Below are 19,477 nucleotides of genomic sequence, written 5' to 3'. Positions count from 1 at the left end.
TTGTGAGATATTTTCAGGTCACAGTTCTTGTGGGATGAGATTTTGATGGTATTTTTAGTAAAACTGTATTTTTTTTAAGACATTGTCAACACTTATTACACGGGCAGTTTGTTAATAATGCTGATTTACGATCTTAATTCCATACAATTGATGTTAAAACTGTTTTTCCGCACTGGCATGGTTGTAGCAGTCATTTTTTTTAACTCTGCTGCTGCAAATGTATTTTAAAAATGTGTGAGTTCTGCTTGATACCGTGAGGGAAGATGGAGCTGAAGAAACTTCTTTAGTAGTAAAACCACTCACCGGTGTGGTTACAGAATCTGCTCCCACATCTCGTGTCTTACATTTGAGCTCATCATCCCTTAATTATGTACCCTTGTCTTCCTTTGAGGAGCAGCAGTGTGTGGGTTGTGGTGAGCTGTTCTCGCAGCTCGGGTGAATTGTGAGCCACAAGACCAAAGGCTGAGTGTAGCAAACCACCATGTGAGTGGCAGTATCCCAGGATCTGACACACAGCTTGGAATCTCTCGTAATTATTAAATGGTTTTTGCAAATAACGATGCGTGGATGGGAAAAAAGATAGTAAGATAAAAAAGGAACTATTTATTTGGTAAAACAGTGTCTTACAATTATTTGTGAGGGCATGAGAGCAGGTGGGACAGTAGCCAAGCAGGGTGTGAGGTGTTCTGTGAGCCTGAGCCATGCACGGGCAGTGCTGGGCGAGCCCCTGGCTGGCTCAGGGGGATGGCTTCACATCAGGCCCAGGGAGCTGGGCTGTGCTCTGCCCTTCCCTTGGGCCACACAGAACAGAGGGGTGAATTACTGGGCTGTGCTCTGCCCTTCCCTTGGGCCACACAGAACAGAGGGGTGAATTACTGGGCTGTGCTCTGCCCTTCCCTTGGGCCACACAGAACAGAGGGGTGAATTACTGCTCAGCTCCTCATGCTAATTCATGCCCAGTCTACCCTGACCTTTTTTACAAAAGGTGGGGTGGTAAGAGAGCGGAGGGCGAAGATAACCAACATGGGATCCTTCTGGAATACCCTGTCCTGGTCAGGAAGTGGGCCAGGTGGATCCCTTGGCCAGTGGCTCCATCGTGGCTTTGTGCCTTTTCTTTATGGTCTTTCCACCCAGCAATCCCGTTTAACACTGTATTTTTGTAGGCTATGTGTAGAACTCTGTTCTTTCAGGTTCCCACTGATGTCCCTTAATGATGGACTGATTTTCACGTGCTCAGTCTGCATGTTGTAAAATAATATATTCCCATAGTTTAAATTTACTGCTTTTTTAATTTAGCTGAGTAACTTCCCATTCAGGACTGGAAGTAGGTGAGTCAGGCTATAGTTCCTGACTTTCAAACTGTGTCTCTGTTGCCTTCCCTGTTGCTCATGTGCTCACCAGCATAAATAGTTTCATTACTTTGTCTCCATATGTGGCAGTCTCTTGTAAGTCATATTGTTTGTCACCTGCCCTTGCACTCCTGTGCCTGCTGTAGCTGTAGTGAGGGACTGCAACAAGAACTGCAGATAGCCTTCTCCAGGAAGGTGTCTCCCTGGCAGGGGGATAGTAGAAGGGTAAGGTTTTGGATACAGGAGCCTCTTTTCCTGCTTGGCTTATCTGACGTTGCTGCGTATCCCTGACAGCTTTGGTCAGCTTGTTATGATGGCACCCAGGTCTCTTCCCTTCGAGAATGTTGCAATATGATCTCCTTAGCTATTATAAGAAAATATTTACCATGTTTCACATTGACCTAACTTCGTTAAACCCCTCAGTTACCCAGTACCCTCCCCTCTCCTGTCAGTTTTGCCGCTCTTATTTTACAGCTGATCTTTCTAGACCACTAACTAAAGGTAGAAGTTGGTACCAGCATGACCTCTGCATGCAGCAACTACTAACCTTTCTCGTGTCAAAATGTCTTTTCACTCCTGCAGTTTACTTTTGGCTGCTTAGCTGGTTTTTAATCACAATTCCAACTTTGTCACGATTAGTGCGTTTTCTTTGTGGCCTTCGTGAGTCACGTTGTCAAAGCCCTTTAGAAAGGCCAGCTAAATAATCATTTCTTCTGTGGGTGCACCCCAAGTGAAAAAAGACATATTTTCATTATGTTAGCAGTGCTGCTTTTCTCTCCATTATGTAATCCCTGCTCAGGCATTAAAATTATAATCTTTTAAAGTAGCCTTCCAGACGGTTTACGAAGTCACAGAATTCACTGGCATGTAATCTGGATCACCATTTGTGGCTATTTCTGAGGACTGCTACCCTTTCATTCCCGATAGGAGAGTGCAGATTTTTGTTGGAAACCCGACCTCCAACCTTGAGCCGCTTCCGAAAGCCTGCGTGTGTCCTTGGAGTGGCTTGCCTTTAATTTATCCCATTATTTCAGCACTTTCTGCTTTGCTATCTGCTGCTCTTTCACCCTTTACTTGCAAAAGAATTGATTAATGGGATTTGCTGTTTGAAGGGACCAGAGGGGGAACAATTTGACGACTTGAATATCATAGAGTTTTCCATCTGTATTAAGCCTGATAACTTCTTTTTAACCTAAAAGGTACCTTTGGGTCTGTCTGGATTTCTGGACATCAGGAGATAAAGGGGTGTATCTCAGAATATGAGGTAGGGTCACGATTGCTCCACCCCCCAAAAAAATTGACTGTACAAGAATTCTGTGTCACAAAGTCACGTTTTCTCTGTTTTCCTGTTCAAGAGAAAGGACATCTCATTCTATAACTTTGTAGTGTTGTTGTTGCTTCCCATCTTGGAGGGAGAGTGCTGTTGGCTGGTGAGAAGGTGAACAAGAACTGGAAAAGACTAGGAATTTTCACTGGAAGAAGTAATGGATATATTATATTTTTTTCTGAATACCCCAGATCAGGAACCCAGCTAACAAGAAATGTCAATATGGTCGTACAGGGTGAGAAGGGATAGGTTCCTCTTTTGTATGACTAAACAGCTCAAGGTCATGATCAGCCATTACCTTTTCTGCAGTGTTTTTTGTCCTCTCTCTTCACTCCCTTTGTTTCCCAGTACTATTTCAGACTTGCCAGACAACTGTTGTGCATCTTCCTGCTTCTAATGTATGTCAGTAAATTGTCCTTATGTCATTGGTTCAGTCCTTATGCTCCCAATCTCCGTTGTCAGATATTAATTTCTGAGTATATTCTTTGTTCTGGTTGTTTCAGTCCAGTGCTTTTGCTTTCTGGACAAGGCACCTCTTTGCCCCAGCCCGTTGCAAAGCTTTGCTCGGTGCTCACGTTGTCCTTGCCCAGCTGCTCACCTCCCAGCCCTGTCCTTGCAATCCCTGCTGTCCCGTGTGCTCCAGGTTCTCTGGCACTGCTGCTGTGCTGGGTGGGGATCTCGTGCTGCTGTCAGCTGTGCTGACCCCGGCTGGGCTTTGTCTCTGCTAAGCTCCCTGCGCCAGAGACTTGGATCAAGAGCTTGCCCTGCCTGCCCGGCTTTATTGCTGGGATTTTCCTCTGGAACCTCTAACGTAATGGTCGCTTCAGCAGAGGTGCTGCTGCCTGAGGGTGGAGAAGGGAAAAGATCTGTCGAGACCACTCCCTTCCAAATGCTCTCTTCCTCCCAGCCTGGCCGAGTAACTGATGGTAAAATGCATCCCAGTGAGCCACATCCCCAGAGACGAGGAAAGCGAGGTGCAAAGCAAAAGCTGGGATCATCCAGCAGGCTGGGGGATTAGAGGTAGCATAGGAAGGAGGCACTCCTCTCCAACTGGCTGTGTTGCCTCCCATATTTTACCAAGGCAGCATTAATTTACCTGTTCCAAGAGATGCTTCTGTTAATATTAATAATGATGTTCAAAGATATTATAAAAAAGTTGATAAGAGGAAGCTTAATAGCCCAAAGAAGTGCTTCTGTAGCCCAGTAAAGCTCAGCTGTCAGCATATGTGAGTTTTCATAGGTAGCATCCTTTCAGTTTGTTTGCCTTGTTCTCCTCTTTGCACGTGAACCGTCACGGAGTTAGCAGCTGTCTACAGCAACAGGCACGTTCTCTGCCCGTCCACAGACTACAGAATATTTTAAGAATCTCATTTATAATAGCTACAAAAAATCGCACTTTTTAATAACCATTTTAAGACACTAACAATTTTATAAATCAACTCAGAATTTTTCAGGAGGAGATATAAAGGGGGAAATTGTATTGAGGTGATAGTTTTCACTTACAATATTTTGGTAACTTTAAAAATTACTTGAAAACAGCTGGCTAGCTGTGCAGAAATTAACCTGGGTGTGAAACAGGACTTTGGCTCTGGAAATAACGTGACATTGAGCTGTGGCAGTGTAAGGTGTCTCTTTTTTGAAGGGGGGTAGTGGGAAGGCAAATGATTTAGTGACTGAAGAGAGTTGCCACTTGCGTGAGCTCCATCCCTGGGGATATGACCTTTTTAATCCTCTTTAGTTAATGTATTGGTGATCTTTACTTAGGCAGAGTAAACAGTGCTGTTCTGAACAAAGGGGAGGTCATGCTTCCTGCATTACACTCTGACCCCGGGGTCGCGGCCTTTGTTCCCTTCTCAATGGGAATTGCTCTCAGAGGGCCACCACCAAATGGAGAACTAATTTCGGCACGTGCTGGCAGAGAATGGCAGAGTATCAGGTTTGCCTGGGCCGACCCTCCGAGTGGGGAGTGTGCTGCAGTCACAGCCAGAGGAAAAGGCAAACTATGGCAAAGAGGACGTGTTAGCTCTTTCATTACCGAGGGCTGTGCCACTTAATCCCTCCTTCAACTAAATATACTGCTTGGGGCTTCCCCCTGTCATTCAATTGCTCCATTCTCAGCCTTTAAACATTTTTTGGTTTACCCCCCACTGGATTTTTTCCCAAGGAAGAAGCACAGACTAGTGAAAATTAGCGATCTTTTTCTCTTAAAAGTGAGAAACCACAATTGCAGCATCAGACTTGGGCCTGTGAGGTCCTTGTTTCTCAGCCATAAGGAAACATGATTCTGTGTCCCAGCGGATTGTATCCAGCACCTTTTCCATAACTTTTTCTGTTGCTTCATTACACACACGCAGGGCCCTCTGAGGCTGAGCACAGGCTACTGAGCCAAAGAGAGCTAGGACTTCCTTGTCTCTGTCACTAATTTTATACAAAAATACCTGGGCTTTTTTCTTTTTTTTTTTTTTTTTCTGGCTTCAAAAGTAGCTGGTGGCAGAATGTGATGCATCTCATTTTTAGTTGCTGTGACTAGGGAACATATAGAAACATGGAAGCTGAGATAAATTATCTGGAAGACTCGCTTACAGAAAACCATCACCTTTCACCAAAAGATACTGGTTATTTTTCATCTATATACTCTTCTTTGCTCAGCAGTAAAATCTGTGAAATACAGTTTAATTACTTCATGATCAATAATTATAAACAATATCTTCAGTCAACATACTGCTTTTCCACATTTCTTCGTTCTAACAAAAAAAAAAACAAACCCAAGAAAGCCCTAATTGCTGGTGACAGCCAAGTTGTGTAAAACACAGCAGGGTTGGAACTGAGCACAAGAGCTGGGAGTGTATTGGGGGGAGCTTATGTTGCCATCACAAAAAGAAGTAATTCTTACAACAGTAAGCTTCGAGGCTTCTGTGGCGTCACCGTGAATAGGACTGAGGTAAAAATGTGTCTTTGCTTTCCAGTCATTTCAGTAAAACATGACGTCTTCAGTTTCCTTGCAGTTGTATTATTTAAAGCAACACTTGTAATAATTGCTCTCAGCTGAAAAGTGAGTTGTGTAACCCAGCAGTGAGCTGTTCCAGGGAGAGCAGTGGCCGAGGAGCTGAGCCGTGGTGCCCTGGGAGTGCAGAGCTGCATTCCGAGCTGAGCCCACGTGTGCAGCAGCGATGCTGGGAGAGCAGTGCTGACACCAGCCCTGCTGGGGCTGGGATCCGGGCTGGGCATTCCCAGGCTCCAACAGCTGAGATCTGAATGGCAGCCAGAGGGGAAAGGTGTATGGGCTGCACCCGTTTACAGGAGAAATAATACTGGCAGGTTAGACACGGCTCTTCCTCCTCGCTGTTACTTAGTTATAATTAATGTGTTTAGGAACGAAAATGCAAAGTCCACCCCCTTTCACTATGTCTTCTTCAGTACTAATACTGCTTTTCTGTTATCTGCAGGATTTCAGGGACTAGAGAGAGTGTCAAGGCTGTGTCAGCTGCATTAATTTTGGGGGGTTTTTGCCTTAAAGCATTGATACGGTTGTGCTTTCTTTGGAGGTAGTGAGCTGTAGGAGAATTTTAAAATGTGAATAGCAGCTTGGAGTTTAAAAGAAAAAAGTTAAGATAATACTCAGCCAATATTCAGATTTTTAAAATAGTTATTTTTCCTCAGTAAGATACTGGAACCTTACAATAATTATAGCAAGTGCCTGATGGAAGGGAAAACTAATTTTTTTCAGTGTGTGTGGAATATTTCAGCATTCAATATGATACTCTGGGATGCCATTGTAGAAGTGCCTCTTCTGAAAGCTCCTTAGTGAGGGGGGAGCCTTTTGGATTTTTTTTTTTTTTTGCTTTGAATGTTCCTGACTCAAATCTCTCAGGATTTTTTTCTTTTGTTGTTTTACTGTTAAAAAAAAACCAAACAACTTTATCTCTGGCAAGATTGAGATTAATAGAATAGGCAGGGAACAGTCTCTATATTTTGCTGCGTGAATCCGATTCCTCAGCATTACTGTTTCTGGCACTGATTTCTCCAGCCAGTGTACCTGGTAAAGCTTCATGGGAGGTAAGACTCTTCTCGTTTTCTAGACAAAGATGTTACTGAAGTTAGAAATATGAGCTGCTAAATTTGGTATGAAAATTAACAGCTTTGTCTCTTAAACAACTAGTGTAGACCTGACTGTTCTGCTTTTAAGATTAAACCGTTTCTATTACCCTGTTATTTCCTTGGTCCTTTGCACAGTGATTGCAATATAACATCTTAAGGAGAGAAAACATGAAAAATTAAAATAAATAGTGCTGTGTGACATGGGTTTGGTCAGGCTTTAGGTGTGCTATGGAAGTTATGGAGTCTGTTCTTTATATTTCGAAGGTGAACATTTTTCTAAACGTGGGACTGCTGGATATATATTCAGGCCCACTGTAACAGAAAATTCATTTGAAGTGAGTGCTTATTTGTCTGATTTGTCTAATGTCAAAATCTCTTCTTCTGCGTCTTTCCATTGAATACTTGAGTAAAAAGAAGTATGTGAGAGTTTAAAAAAAGCTGCCTGGGTAGAGATATCGGCATGTCATCCATCCATGTGTGTGTGGTTTTTAAATTAATATTCTGGTGAGCAGAAAATACAAGACAGACGTCAGTTGCACCTGTAAAAATAAAAAGGCTGCTTCTCTGGGAAACTGCATTGCTCTGTTTTTCTGTGGTAAGAGGATCCCATCCTTCTGCTTTCATGGCCTTAACCCCTTTGGAAAGGCTGAAAATGGCGTTCTCGGTTGGGGAAGGGCAAAGGCAGGGCTGGCCCTGTGCAGTGCTTCACTCACTGAGGGGCCTTTGCCAAGACATGGCCGAGGATTTTCTGAGCTTGCTGAAGGGTTTGGCCATTCCCTGAGCAGCCAAACCTCCACAGCAGTACAGTAAACCCGGCATTCCTATAAAAATGTTCCCCTGCACGTGTGGGATACGCGACTGCTGGTGTAGCAATGGGGAAGGGCAGTTCGAAAGCAAAACTGTGATTTCCCTGTTATAATTCAAACGGAACCCTTTGTTAGTAATCTTTGGTCTGCATTATAAAAATATTGTGATTTCCCCTGAGCAGTATGATGTAAACTGAGCTCTGAGAGCGTTCCCCCTTCCTGGGCTGTGGCAGCAGGAGCCTGTGGCTGCACACACACACCCCCACACGTACCTGTGGCAGGTGTGCCAGGCTACCCCCGCCTGCAGGAGGGACAGGGGGGTTTGGTTACAATAATGGTTACTGGGGGGAGTTGGAATTGGGGAATTTTATTTCAGATAAATGCTGGAAGTAAACAGGCTTTAGACTTTGATTTTGATTTTGATACTTGGCTTCAAAATGCTCGGAAAAGCAGCTGTATTTCTGACTGAGTCAGGGAGACTCTCCGTGTCGAACCCAGTCTCAGTGTCCTGTTGCCATGAGGCAAAAAGTCTGGGTTTTTTTCCTGCACAGGTTCCTTACTAAGTTCCTTGTTGGCATTAGAAAAAACACTGTACAGTTCTCTTGAAATTTTTGGTGGACAAAGAAAAATGCATTATTTTATATTTTTTTGATAATTTTTTTCTGGGAATATAAATTTAAGAGTTGACCTTTTAATATTTCAGTGCTTTGATCAACCATATTACATCTCCAGTAAAATGTTTTTTTGGGCCCTAATAAAAAATGGTTAAATTTGTAGCTTGAAACTTCCACAGATAAGTCACTGATACCCCTCGAAATTTTTAGTATTCTGAAAAGGAAGTGTTTTTAAACAAATGAAAAATATAGTTCGCTGAAAAAGTCTGGAAACAGCTTTTCACAATTCCTCACGGTTCTTTTTTATTCTTTTTTTTATTTTGTGATGCCAGTGTCAGCATTTATACTGCACTTTATTAGTGGAGACAGTGTAGCAAAAACTTCACTGGGAGTTGAAACTGGCTGTTTCTAAGAGCGTTTGTGAGGTTGTAATAAACTGAACTGAAATCACCTTCACTAAATTACAGCACACATTTAATCTGTGCCGATGCTGGTTCACCTTTTAAAAAGCAGAATGGGAAATTAGGAAAAAACTATTTTCTGCATGAAGCTTCAGGTTTGCCGACAGCACGGAAATGCCCCCCCTTTCCAACCCCGTTTTTGATGCCATTTAATGCAGAGGAGGAGAACTCGGGGTCTCCTCTCCCTCGCTCCTCCTGCGTGGGAGAGCAGGCAGTGCCTCAGTGTCCCTGCAGGCCCAGGGAATGCAGAGCCACTGTGTGGGACACCTGCCTTACTGCCACTGCAGCTCGGCCCAGGCCTGCTCAGCTGGCACGCTCAGGTGTCCCTCGAGATGCAGAAATGTAGGAAACTTAACAGTGCACGTGGGGCAGCTCAGCGAGTGTAACAGCACAGGCGGGAAGGGAGAAAACTCAGGGGACTCCCAGGAAGACAGTTAATAGAACAAAAATTCTACAAAGTAGTGTCCTTTTTTCCCCACCTATAAATTATACCTGCAGCTGATAGAAAGAATGTAGAAGCCTGTATTTCTCTGCCCAGTAAATACGTGAATACTTTCAGTAGGTTCATTGTTCTCTTGACATTACGTTTTATTATAACAATAATGTATCATTACTGTTCATGTGAGGAAATTCTTTTCTGAAGGAGAGGGATTTCAGTGTAGCAGTGTTACCGTGTGAGACTGCAGTGCCACTGGGATAGCCAGGCTGGACTGCTCAGCATAAGGTGCACCTTCTGGACCTTATATTGTAGCTTTAATGCACTAAAGAGAAAGGGGAACCTGCACTGCAGAGCTGGAGCTGCCACCTAAACCAGAGCTGATACGAGCGCTCAGCTCCTGCACAGATGGTGCCCTGTGCATTCTGTACCCACACCATTTTGGATTGTGTCTGTGTGTGCTCAGGAATTGCAGCTATGCTGTCCATCGGAGACCGTAATGGACGGCCCTTTGCATTTTCTTACAAGTATGCAAATTTTTCAGCTTTGATAACATTTCACTACCAAAAAAAACATGGAGGAATTTGTGGTTTATGTCATTTTTGTTCACACTGCAGTTCACTTTGTTAGGGATTGTTGCACTATTTTGTAATTAAAAAATAGACACTTCATATCAGAGAACTCGGGTCACTGCACAGCTCTTGACTAGTTTAAAAACCTTTAACTAATTTAGAATATAAAGGTATTTTAAGCCCCTTTTAGACCTGAGAAATTGTAAGTTTTCTTTAAGATTTCATCATGTATATTTGTTTACTTTTTGCAGCTTATTATTCTGTAAAAGTCAACATTTTCTTTTTTTTCCTGCAATATGTTCCGTTTTTCTTCCCCTTTTTTTATATTACATATATTATTTTATTTTATTTTTTTTGTACTCTCCAGCAGCTCTTTCTGCGAGGCACTGAGCAGAGGGTTGAGCAGGGCTGCCCGGTAGGTGAGGGGAGCGCTGCGTTTGGAGCCCCCAGCTCGTTGTAGGGCCGTGCTCCCGGGGAGAGCAGGAGTGCCGGGACAGCCTTCCCAGCGGGACAGCCTTCCCAGCGGGACAGCCTTCCCAGCGGGACAGCCTTCCCAGCGGGACAGCCTTCCCAGCGGGACAGCCGGGCAGGGCAGCGCGCCGGGAAGGGGCCGCCGCTCACCTGCGGCGGGGCCGGGAAGGAGGGAGCGGGGCCGGGATCCCAGGCAGGGCCAGGGCACGATCCTGCCCCGGGCCGGGATCCCAGGCAGGGCCAGGGCCCGATCCTGCCCCGGGCCGGGATCCCAGGCAGGGCCAGGGCCCGATCCTGCCCCGGGCCGGGATCCCGGGCAGGGCCAGGGCACGATCCTGCCCCGGGCCGGGCTCGCTGCTGCTGCCCCGCCTTGTCAGCAGTGGGCACAGGCAGAAAAGATAGCATTGCCCTCGGTTACGAGCTGGGTACGGCAAAAAAAAGAGGGGGAAACGCTGGAAGATAAACAGACTTGCGTCGGTAGCACCCTTAAAATCCTGCTGATGCAACACCCCACTTAATGCCTCCTTTCTTAAAGAAAAAAACCCCAAAAACACCCACTTGTCCTCCTGCCAGAGTTTCACTTATGTCGGTACCAGTTTAATGCCAAGTTTTCCATAAAACATCATTGTTAAAATACAGTGTACTGGAGGAAATGTTTTTGCAAAATGCTTCATTATGTTTGAAGGGAAGGGTGTGGAAATATGTCCTTATTCAGCTTGCCTTTACAGTTCAGATCTTTTCAGAATTGTCTGTTTGGGATTTCAGTGGTTTTCCCCCGTGATTAATGGGCCACTGATCCATTGGAATTAATGCAAGTTATGCAACAGGAGATAGAACTGCCCAAGTAACCTGCCTGCCGTGGAATCGCCGTCCTTTCCCTGGTGTGCACCAGCTGTGATCCTGCACAGTGTCTGGGGCTCCTTCGGGAGCCATGGGCAAGACTGCTTTGCTTTTACAGATAGATTTTAATAATTATTTTTAATTCCTGGAGAGTGCCTTTAAAAAGAAAAGCTCTCTAAATGTTAAGTAAAGCTATTCTTGGCGATGCACTGGAATTATAACATGCATTGGAATTATTTTAATGGTACAACAAAAAAAAAGGAGAATTTATACTTTTCTGGATAACTTAATCCTAAAAAAAAAAAGTTTGATTATATTGTTTTTTAAAAAAAACAGACATGTACCTGATAATGTTTTATTATTATTTATATTATTTATTATTTTATTATTTATTATTTATATTTCTGGTGGCTGCTAGATTAGAAACCACCCCATATTGAAAATTAACTATATTGTCTGAAAAGCAAAAAAGTCTGTTCAGAGGTGACCTCAGTGTGGATGTCTGTATCACACCAAACTGAGACTGAAGAACAAGAGATGCTACTCTGAGTTAAAACAGAAGCAAATGAATTAGTGTTCAGCAGGAGAATTTATAATGAGTTTCCAATAGGCAGAACTTGTGATAAAGGGAAAGAGAGAGGTTACAGAATTATGTAATAGTATAAACTGTGGTGTGAAAATACTGGCTTGCTACTATTTACATAATTTGAATTTATTCAGGCATACTGAATCTGAAAATAATTCCTCCACTTCCCTCTTTGGCATTCCATTTCTGTTAAGGGAAACTTACAGGTTGGACTTTGTGTAATTGTTTTCCTCTTTCCCGAATCCTTATTTTTTGGTAGTGTGGTAACCTAAAGTTAGCCAGCGTTCAGTGCAGTCTGCCCACGGTGGTGACAGACAGGACACGTTGATGTATCTCCTGGAGCCAGGGCAGCAGGGGAGAGTACGAGCCCTGACCGTGGAAAGGCACTTTGAACCTCTGCAGGCACCACAACTGTCCCTGTTAGAGCGGGCAAAAGCAGGGAGGAACCACAGCTGCTTCCACAGTTATACAAAAGTGAGAAATCAAGGGTAGGCATAGAGAGTAAAGAAAAAGGAGATCGATATTCTATATAGAAAGCATACAAATAAATAAGGAGCTAAAGGTAGTGTCTGATGAACAGGGTGGAAAGTCATTCAGAAAGCTGATTAAGTACAAGTGAAACACTGTGAACTAAGCTCCTTGTATACTTAAGTCCAATCCTTCCCCAAAAACTAGGTCTGCCTGTTATTTGACATTGGCATTAAAAGTTGTTGCCTGCACTCTCGCATGTAATCTCTTTTTTTCTGTGCAGGGTTAACATTCTCATTTGTGCATGTTCTGTTAAAATAAATACTATCAGGAATGTCATGCCATTATTTTTAAACAAAAATGATAAGAGTTTTAGCTGGACATTATGGCTGTCTGCTGCTAAGGCTGTTATGCAGAAATTTTGCTTGCTTTTACTTTTCAACCACCCAGAATTTAGGCACGCATATCCTCTGCATCCACAGTCTATATGCAATAGAGACCGAAGTTATTAGAAGAGGTCAGAATTACTAGGTGTCATTTTACCAAAATAAAAATTTGTGGGAAAGTTACTGTTTAAATATCTTGTCAACTATGTCCTGATAATCTTTAGTATGCTTTTACTGTAATTCCCTACAAATAAATATTAAAAACATTTTGTGGTTTCACACCATTAAAAAAAAAAGTCGGTAAGGGTAAACCATAAAACATATATTTGGCTTACAAAAGGAAATGTTTACTCTCCTCCAAATGCCAGTGGTTGAGCATTTTCTGGAGATCTGAGGCTGGAGGGAAATGTGTAACAAAGATTCCCTCACTGTGGCACTGCAGGAGTCACGGCCGCTGGGCACAGGAGAGCCACCCGTGCCCCCTGTGCCTCCTGGCTGGTGCTGTGCTGGGGGAGCAGAGGGGTGGCAGTCAGGCCCGGGCTCGGGGAGCTGGGCTCGGGGAGCTGGGCTCGGGGAGCTGGGCTCGGGGAGCTGGGCACAGGGAGCTGGGCACGGGGAGCTGGGCACGGGGAGCTGGGCACGGGGAGCTGGGCTCGGGGAGCTGGGCACGGGGAGCTGGGCACGGGGAGCTGGGCTCGGGGAGCTGGGCACGGGGAGCTGGGCACGGGGAGCTGGGCTCGGGGCTGTGCCCGCGGCTCCGACGGCTGCCCCGCCACCTGGGACACCTCGGGCACAGCCGGAGCCTCTGTCAGCAGCCTGGCCACGGCTGGATTTCCCTGCTGCACTCAGGACAGCCCGAGGGGGCTGTGGGAGAAGGGAGTGCATCCCGGAAAGAGTGACTCTGGAGCTCTCTGCTCCATTCCGCAGGGCTCTGGGCTGGAGAGCAGCCTCTTTGGGTGGGACAGAGACTCACGTCTGTGAGTTCCATTGCACTTTTTCCTATCACCTAACGATCAATATTTAGTGGAAGAAAAGATCAATTAATATATTCTTTTTCCTGAAGAATATTTTACAAACTCTTAGAAACACACGGTATTGACTTTTCTGATCAGTTGAAGCTGCCTAGATGCTTTAAAAGTACATCAGGAAAGCAATGATAGCATAAGCAAAATCAATAGGAAGTAAGAGGGACAACTATGACTTTCCTTAAGTAACTATGTAATCCCTTTTTTCTTACAGTAACATATTTTCCACAAAGAAGACTCTTCAAGGTTGAATCCAGTACAGTCTCCTCCCTCCCCCTTCCTCCCCCCCTCCAATGTAGGGCAAATCAAATGCTTGACAACATTTTTTGTTAGGAAAGCACACGAAAAAAAATTTTGAATATACCAATAACAGCAAAAGTCTCTATATTTTTCTTGCGAGAAGGAGCTTTCATTGGCTGGGTGAAATGGCGAGATGTGACGCAGAAGGACACTTGGACGGTGGAAATGCTGATGTATGCCAAAGCAGGCGCACCAAGAAATGCTGTTGCTATGAGAGAAACAGGGAGAGGGAGGGAGGGAGGGACAGACCGTGAGAGAGCAACTTGTGGAGGCCTTAGTTTTCCTTTTTGGCTTAGAGCAGAGAGGCTGCAGCGTCTCCCGTTCCTAGCAGAGAGGGTTTAGGAGCTTCCAGTGGGTATTTTCATCAGGCTGAGCATGTAGAGGAAGGGAGGTTGACAAGAGAGATGCAGGTCACCTTAGAGTACAAAAGCAATTGGAAAGTAGGAGGCTGTATGTACCGAGCCAATGATCTGTGCTATGATAGATACACAAATTAGTACCGCAGATGAAGCAGCTTAGCTCATTATCCACCTGATGGTACTGAGACTTACAATTCAAAATGACAGAATTAAAATGCAGACACACACAGACATATATTTATAATGACCCCACCTTTTCATCTTAGGAATTATCCAGCTGGGATACCGACGTCTCTTGTGTAACATTCTTAAAGAGCTGCAATAAATTCACCTTTGAGTCCATTAGCCAGAAAAGGGGGAAAATAATTTGCAGGAATTTTTTTTTTGTCTCTCTTCTTCGGCAAAGGGGAAAAAAGTTTGTGCTATGAACTTAGCCGAGCAGCTTCTGGAACGTGAGCCAAAAGGGGCAGGAAGTTGTTTTACAATAGCGTTACAGTGATCTGCCACAAATGGAAAAAGCCAAATGTTGGACTCGGCAAAGAGCAAAAACATCCTTCTCCCCCTCGCTTGCCTCCTCTTGCCCCGTAAGAGAGAAAGAGGGAAAGGAACGCTGAGCTAGAGGTTCTTTTTCCTTTTTTAATTACTGCTTGTAAGTAATGGAAAGATTATCTTACTTGCATATTCCATGGCAAGCACAAGGGAAAGAAGTATCAAAGGGACGTTTAAAAAAATGCACTTGGTAACTAGCAACGGGACTTTTGGCACAATTCCTTGAGTTTGCTTGAGGTTATGGAGGGGGGATGGGAAGAAGAAAAGCGAGTCGATGCGGTACGTTTTCTTTGAAAGGGGGGGAGAATGGAGGCAAAACTATATAAAACTTTTTTTTTTTTTTTAAGGAAATGTGTGTTGATCCTCTGAAGCCGAATCCTCAGGCATTTGTGGCCCATCCTTGCAGCCCGGTATGTTTTTTGTGAGTGTGTGCGAGCGCTCTCAATCAAACAGCAATCATGGCAGCTGTTTTTCTTCCAGCACAGCAGTTGAGCTGTCTCGCCCAAATGCTTATCAGCTTTTGACTCGGTGCCAAGAGAGTTATAAGGGCCAAGCAGCCTGAGCTTGGCTGTGCAGCTGGTTTGGAAGTAAGGGCATGAGAAAACAAAATCACAAAGTTTTTTTGTCACATACAGTATTTACTTTTTCAAATAGCCCTTTTCAGCTCGGTGGGTTGGGGCTGGTTGTGTGTGTGTGTGTGTGTGTGTGTGTGTGTGTGTGTGCTGCAGTCCGCGGTCCTTGCGGGCTGCTGTGCGACACAGAGCCGGGGAGGTACGTGTGAGTGTAGAGGGAGCCTCTCCTCTCCTCTCCGTATGAATCCCGGCAGTATTTCCGTAGAAACCGGCCCAGCTTCCCCCGGTGCAAAGCTTCCTTAGCCGCACTGCCCTGTCAAGCACACTGCCATAGCGCGGCTGCACTGACGTTCAGCGCAGCGCCTTTGCTCCCTCCGCTCCCTCCCTCCGCTCCCACCGCGGCCCGCTCGGTGCCGTCCGTGTGCCCGTGGCCGCGGGGGATGGAAGGAGCCTGCCCGCGCAGGGCCGAGCCGCTTTCATCATCAGCTCCAGCCGCTGCGTTTCGCTGGCTCACGTCCTCCTCCTCCTCCTCCGCCAGACTGCTCCAGTCGCTCACAAGGGGGAGGCCGGACTCTGGAAAGGCGGCCGCTGCTCGCATTCCTGCTGCAAGGGCCTCCCCTTCAGACGGCCTTTGCCAGAGCAGAACTTTTAAAAATGCTGCAAATAGGATCTTCTTTTTCCTCTGCTTGCCTGAGCCCTCCTCTCCTCTCCCAGCGTTCCCGAGTGGGGCTGGTTCTCGCTTCTCCTGCGCTGTACATCCCAATGCGGAGGGCAAAGCGCCCAGGGCTCGCCCTCTGCTCATCCTTTTCCCTCTCTCCCTTTTCCCTCCGTTGAGGAAATGGATTCCTTTGCCTGAGCAGTGTCTCGGGCTTTGCTGGTTCGTGTGCTCTGAGGATGAAGGCTTTTACTTGTGATTTTCCTCCCCCGGCTCCCAGTGCGCAGTGCTGCTCGGGGAACGAGCCTCTCGCTGCCTTTCTCTTTCTCTTTTATAGAAATATATTTTTAATGGCTGTAGGTATCTGCGCCATGTGAAATAGGGCGGGTGATATCCCTCCAACCCCTCGTAATTGGACCATGGCTGGAATGGAAATACTGGGGGGGGGAGTAGGGGGTGCACAGGCTGTTTCGTCCTTGCAGACCTCCCCCCCTCTCTTCTCTGCCGAGGAGGGAAAAGGGGATGTGCAGTAAAATGCCGTCTCTGGGACAGGTGCCAGCTCCTAGACAAAAGAAGTAGAATAGGCGGTAAGGGGGGGGGGGGGGGGGGGAGATTAATAGGCAACAAAAATAGGAACCGAAAATCTCCGAGTGCAGCGCTGGCGAAAGGGCTGGTGCCCGACCGGCCTTTTTGCTGAATATTTTCTGTGCGATGGGTGGGAAGGAGAAAGTTGCGGCACACTTTTTATTCCCGTCTCCTCTGCAGACGTTTGGGAGCGTGAAGGGAGGGTGGAGGGCGCCTTTTTTTTTTTCCCTCCCTTCTTCTTTTCCCTCCTTTCTACTGAATTATTCATAGTGTCAGTGGTGAAGCCAGGACTATTAGCATGCATCAGACATGCTGTTTGTCTGTTTGCTAACATTCTTCATTCAAGACTTGTTAACTACCAGACAAGCTTAACACGCTTCTCTTTTTCCCCTCCCCTCCTCTCTCCCTCCGTCTCTCCCCCTCCCTCCCTCCTTCCCTCCCTCCTTCCTCTGGCTTCTCCCTTCCCTCCTGCCTGCCCTGCTGCCTTCCCTTCCCTTCTCCGCCGTCCGTGCCACCCTCGCAGCCGCCCATTGTTGCCGCGGGGCCGGTGCGGGTCTCTGGGCGAGGCCCTGCCCGGCCGCGCCGCCCGCGGGGACTGCGGAGCCGCATCCAGCCCTGCCGGGTAAGCTGCTCCCGCGGGGCGCGGGGGATGCCAGCCGGGAGAACCAAGTTTGGGAACTACGTGGGGATCGGCACATTGGCTCGCGTCTGCCTGCGCGTTTGTGATTAACCAGGAGTGCGGGATCAGCCCGGCGAGCTCCGCGCTCGTGCGGGAGGATTGCTTTGCTGGCGATTAGGGATGTGATAGACTAATATTTGCTATTGTTGCTGTTTTTTAGGTTCTCTTCTCCTTCTCTATCGAGTCTGCCCCTCCCTTCGCTAGCCTGTTTAAAACCAGCAAGCTTCATTTTCTTAGCAGACAAAGGTCGCTCACAGCTTTTATTTCTGAATGCAAATGTTCTAGGACTTGTGCCAGTCCTGCCTTCATTGAGCACAATATAGCTGCTTTCCTGAATGGCGCTTCCCCCTTCCCTTCGAGAAAAAAAAAATAGAAGGGAGCTTCAGAGAAGCAGCAAAGTTGGGCGGTGCAAGTTTTTACATTTATTTAATATTTCAGCCTGTGTGGAGCATTATTAAGCATCCCTGTGCTGAGAGCTCCAAGGCAGCCGCCAGCCAGTGCGTGGGGTGTGTTTGTAGGGGCACACACGAGAGAGGGGCCGCGGCCGCATTGCTCAACTCCTGGCTCTGCAGGTAACTATGGGATGATCTTCAGTCACTGCACCTCATCTCAGCTGGGCTTCCCGATTTTCCTAGCAACGGGAATTTGAACATAAGTATTTTCAGGGTTCGTATTTAAATTTTGTAATACCTGGAATTGTTCGGGATCGGTTTATAATTGCCATCTTTATCAGGTATTTTTAAAAACTATTTTTCCAGGCCTTTAAAGGTCCGTAAGTGCCGTAAGTGTATTTCTCTTTATCTTCTGCGTGCGCACACGGGCACATGCTCACGCGCACTCCCACTCTCTTTCTCTTCGGGTGTTAATGAAGGAATTTATTTTAAGTAGAACACTTAAATATTAGAATAATGCCATTTATAGACCAAAGTAGCATGTGGACATGGATGTTCTGAGTTAGGCGCAATTTGACAGATGGTTAAAGGCTTTAGATTTATTACTACTGTGAAATTGCCAGACCTATGATAATACTTACTTTGAATTCTTTATATAGACAGGTCCATGTGCAAATTCAAGTACCTGGAAATTAATATATTTTAAAGATACTTTACGAGGAATCTATTCCTTTTGTATATATTTCTAAAATAAAATGCTTTTTCTACACTGGAAAAAAATGGGACACTTCTGTAAATTATTTTAATCTTTTAATTTTATTTATGTCTAGAATTTAAAGTAAATAACTAAAGAAATGCAAATAAGTTTGGGGGTTTTGTCCACAAAGCAAACAAACAAAAAACCCTTAACCCCTACAAAATAATTGGAAAATACCTGGTGCTTATACACAAATAGTTTTAAATTCAGGCCTCTGACAGCATTGTATCAAAATCATCTCCGTAGTGGCTTTGCATTAGGAGTGTTTTATGGCAACATAAACTGAAATACAACTCATAACTGTAAGTAGTAAAACAGTATTTATTGGCCGATCACTCTAAAAGTAGCTGGAGAATGTTTTAGTGAACTGTGTAGATTAAGAAAGGAATTTAGGAGCATATGGCTTGGTGATAGCTAAAATTAATTTCTTCAAAGGAGTTTTTAGAGGCCTGTAGTAGCTACACAGTACAGTGCAGATAAAATATTAGTTGAGGGTTTTAACTCGCAGTCGTTACGAAATCATAAAGTGCTGAACACTCCTCACTGAGAAATTTCAGAGTGCTCGCTGGTATTGCTCCTAATGATGCCGTTTATCTGAAGAGGATTTTTTTTCATCCTTAGGTTGTAATACTTGGGGGGCTGTTTTGTTGCTGAGGACTAGCAGTTAAAGGAATATAAAATTGCTTCTGGTGTATTAGTTCATTATTTTGTGGTGGCTTGCTAGAAATGATGTCTCTGAACATAAAATGAGCAGAATTGCCTGGTTCATTTTGCAGGGAGGATTTCTGTAAGCATGCTAAAAATGAACATAGCAGTGCAGAAAGACCATGTGCGTGTTAATTGAAGAGGGATTGAAATCTGTTCATTAGATTGGTGAATTCCAGGTTTCAAAATTAAAATTATTTTTAGTCTGTAACGTGAAATATAGCTGCAGATAGAACTATTTAGCCCCTCAGATGAATGCCTTCAGGAATTATGCACGTGAGCTGGAGCATTTACATTTTGAAAGTGTTTTGTGTTGGACTGCCAAGATTCTCGTACAAAATGTTTGGTGCACAGAATGAAAAATTAGAAGCATAGACAATACTTTGCTTAATTAAAATATTAATTTTTTTTAATAGCTGGCTAGGATGAAGTTTTGCATATTTTCAGATAATAATTGAGGGAAACAGTGAAAATAATCTAAGATG

At 45.1% G+C, this 19,477-nt stretch overlaps 1 protein-coding gene across 2 annotated transcripts in view; it reads left to right on the top strand.

The window, feature by feature from the left end:
* Nucleotides 1–19,477, top strand: part of LOC135413923 (uncharacterized) — a 193,153-nt gene that overhangs the window by 63,918 nt on the left and 109,758 nt on the right. For both annotated transcript variants that reach the window (XR_010430494.1, XM_064654038.1), the window contains exon 3: nucleotides 14,995–15,057. Coding sequence is in view for 1 of the 2 variants with exons in the window: in XM_064654038.1 (XP_064510108.1) it covers nucleotides 14,995–15,057 (63 nt within the window). In the remaining variant the exon portion in view is untranslated. The remainder of the gene's footprint in view (nucleotides 1–14,994; nucleotides 15,058–19,477) is intronic.

The sequence above is a fragment of the Pseudopipra pipra genome, chromosome 5, assembly GCF_036250125.1.
Source record: "Pseudopipra pipra isolate bDixPip1 chromosome 5, bDixPip1.hap1, whole genome shotgun sequence".
Taxonomy (NCBI): domain Eukaryota; kingdom Metazoa; phylum Chordata; class Aves; order Passeriformes; family Pipridae; genus Pseudopipra; species Pseudopipra pipra.
Note: the sequence above shows the minus strand (reverse complement) of the source record. Positions and strands in the feature narration are given on the sequence as shown.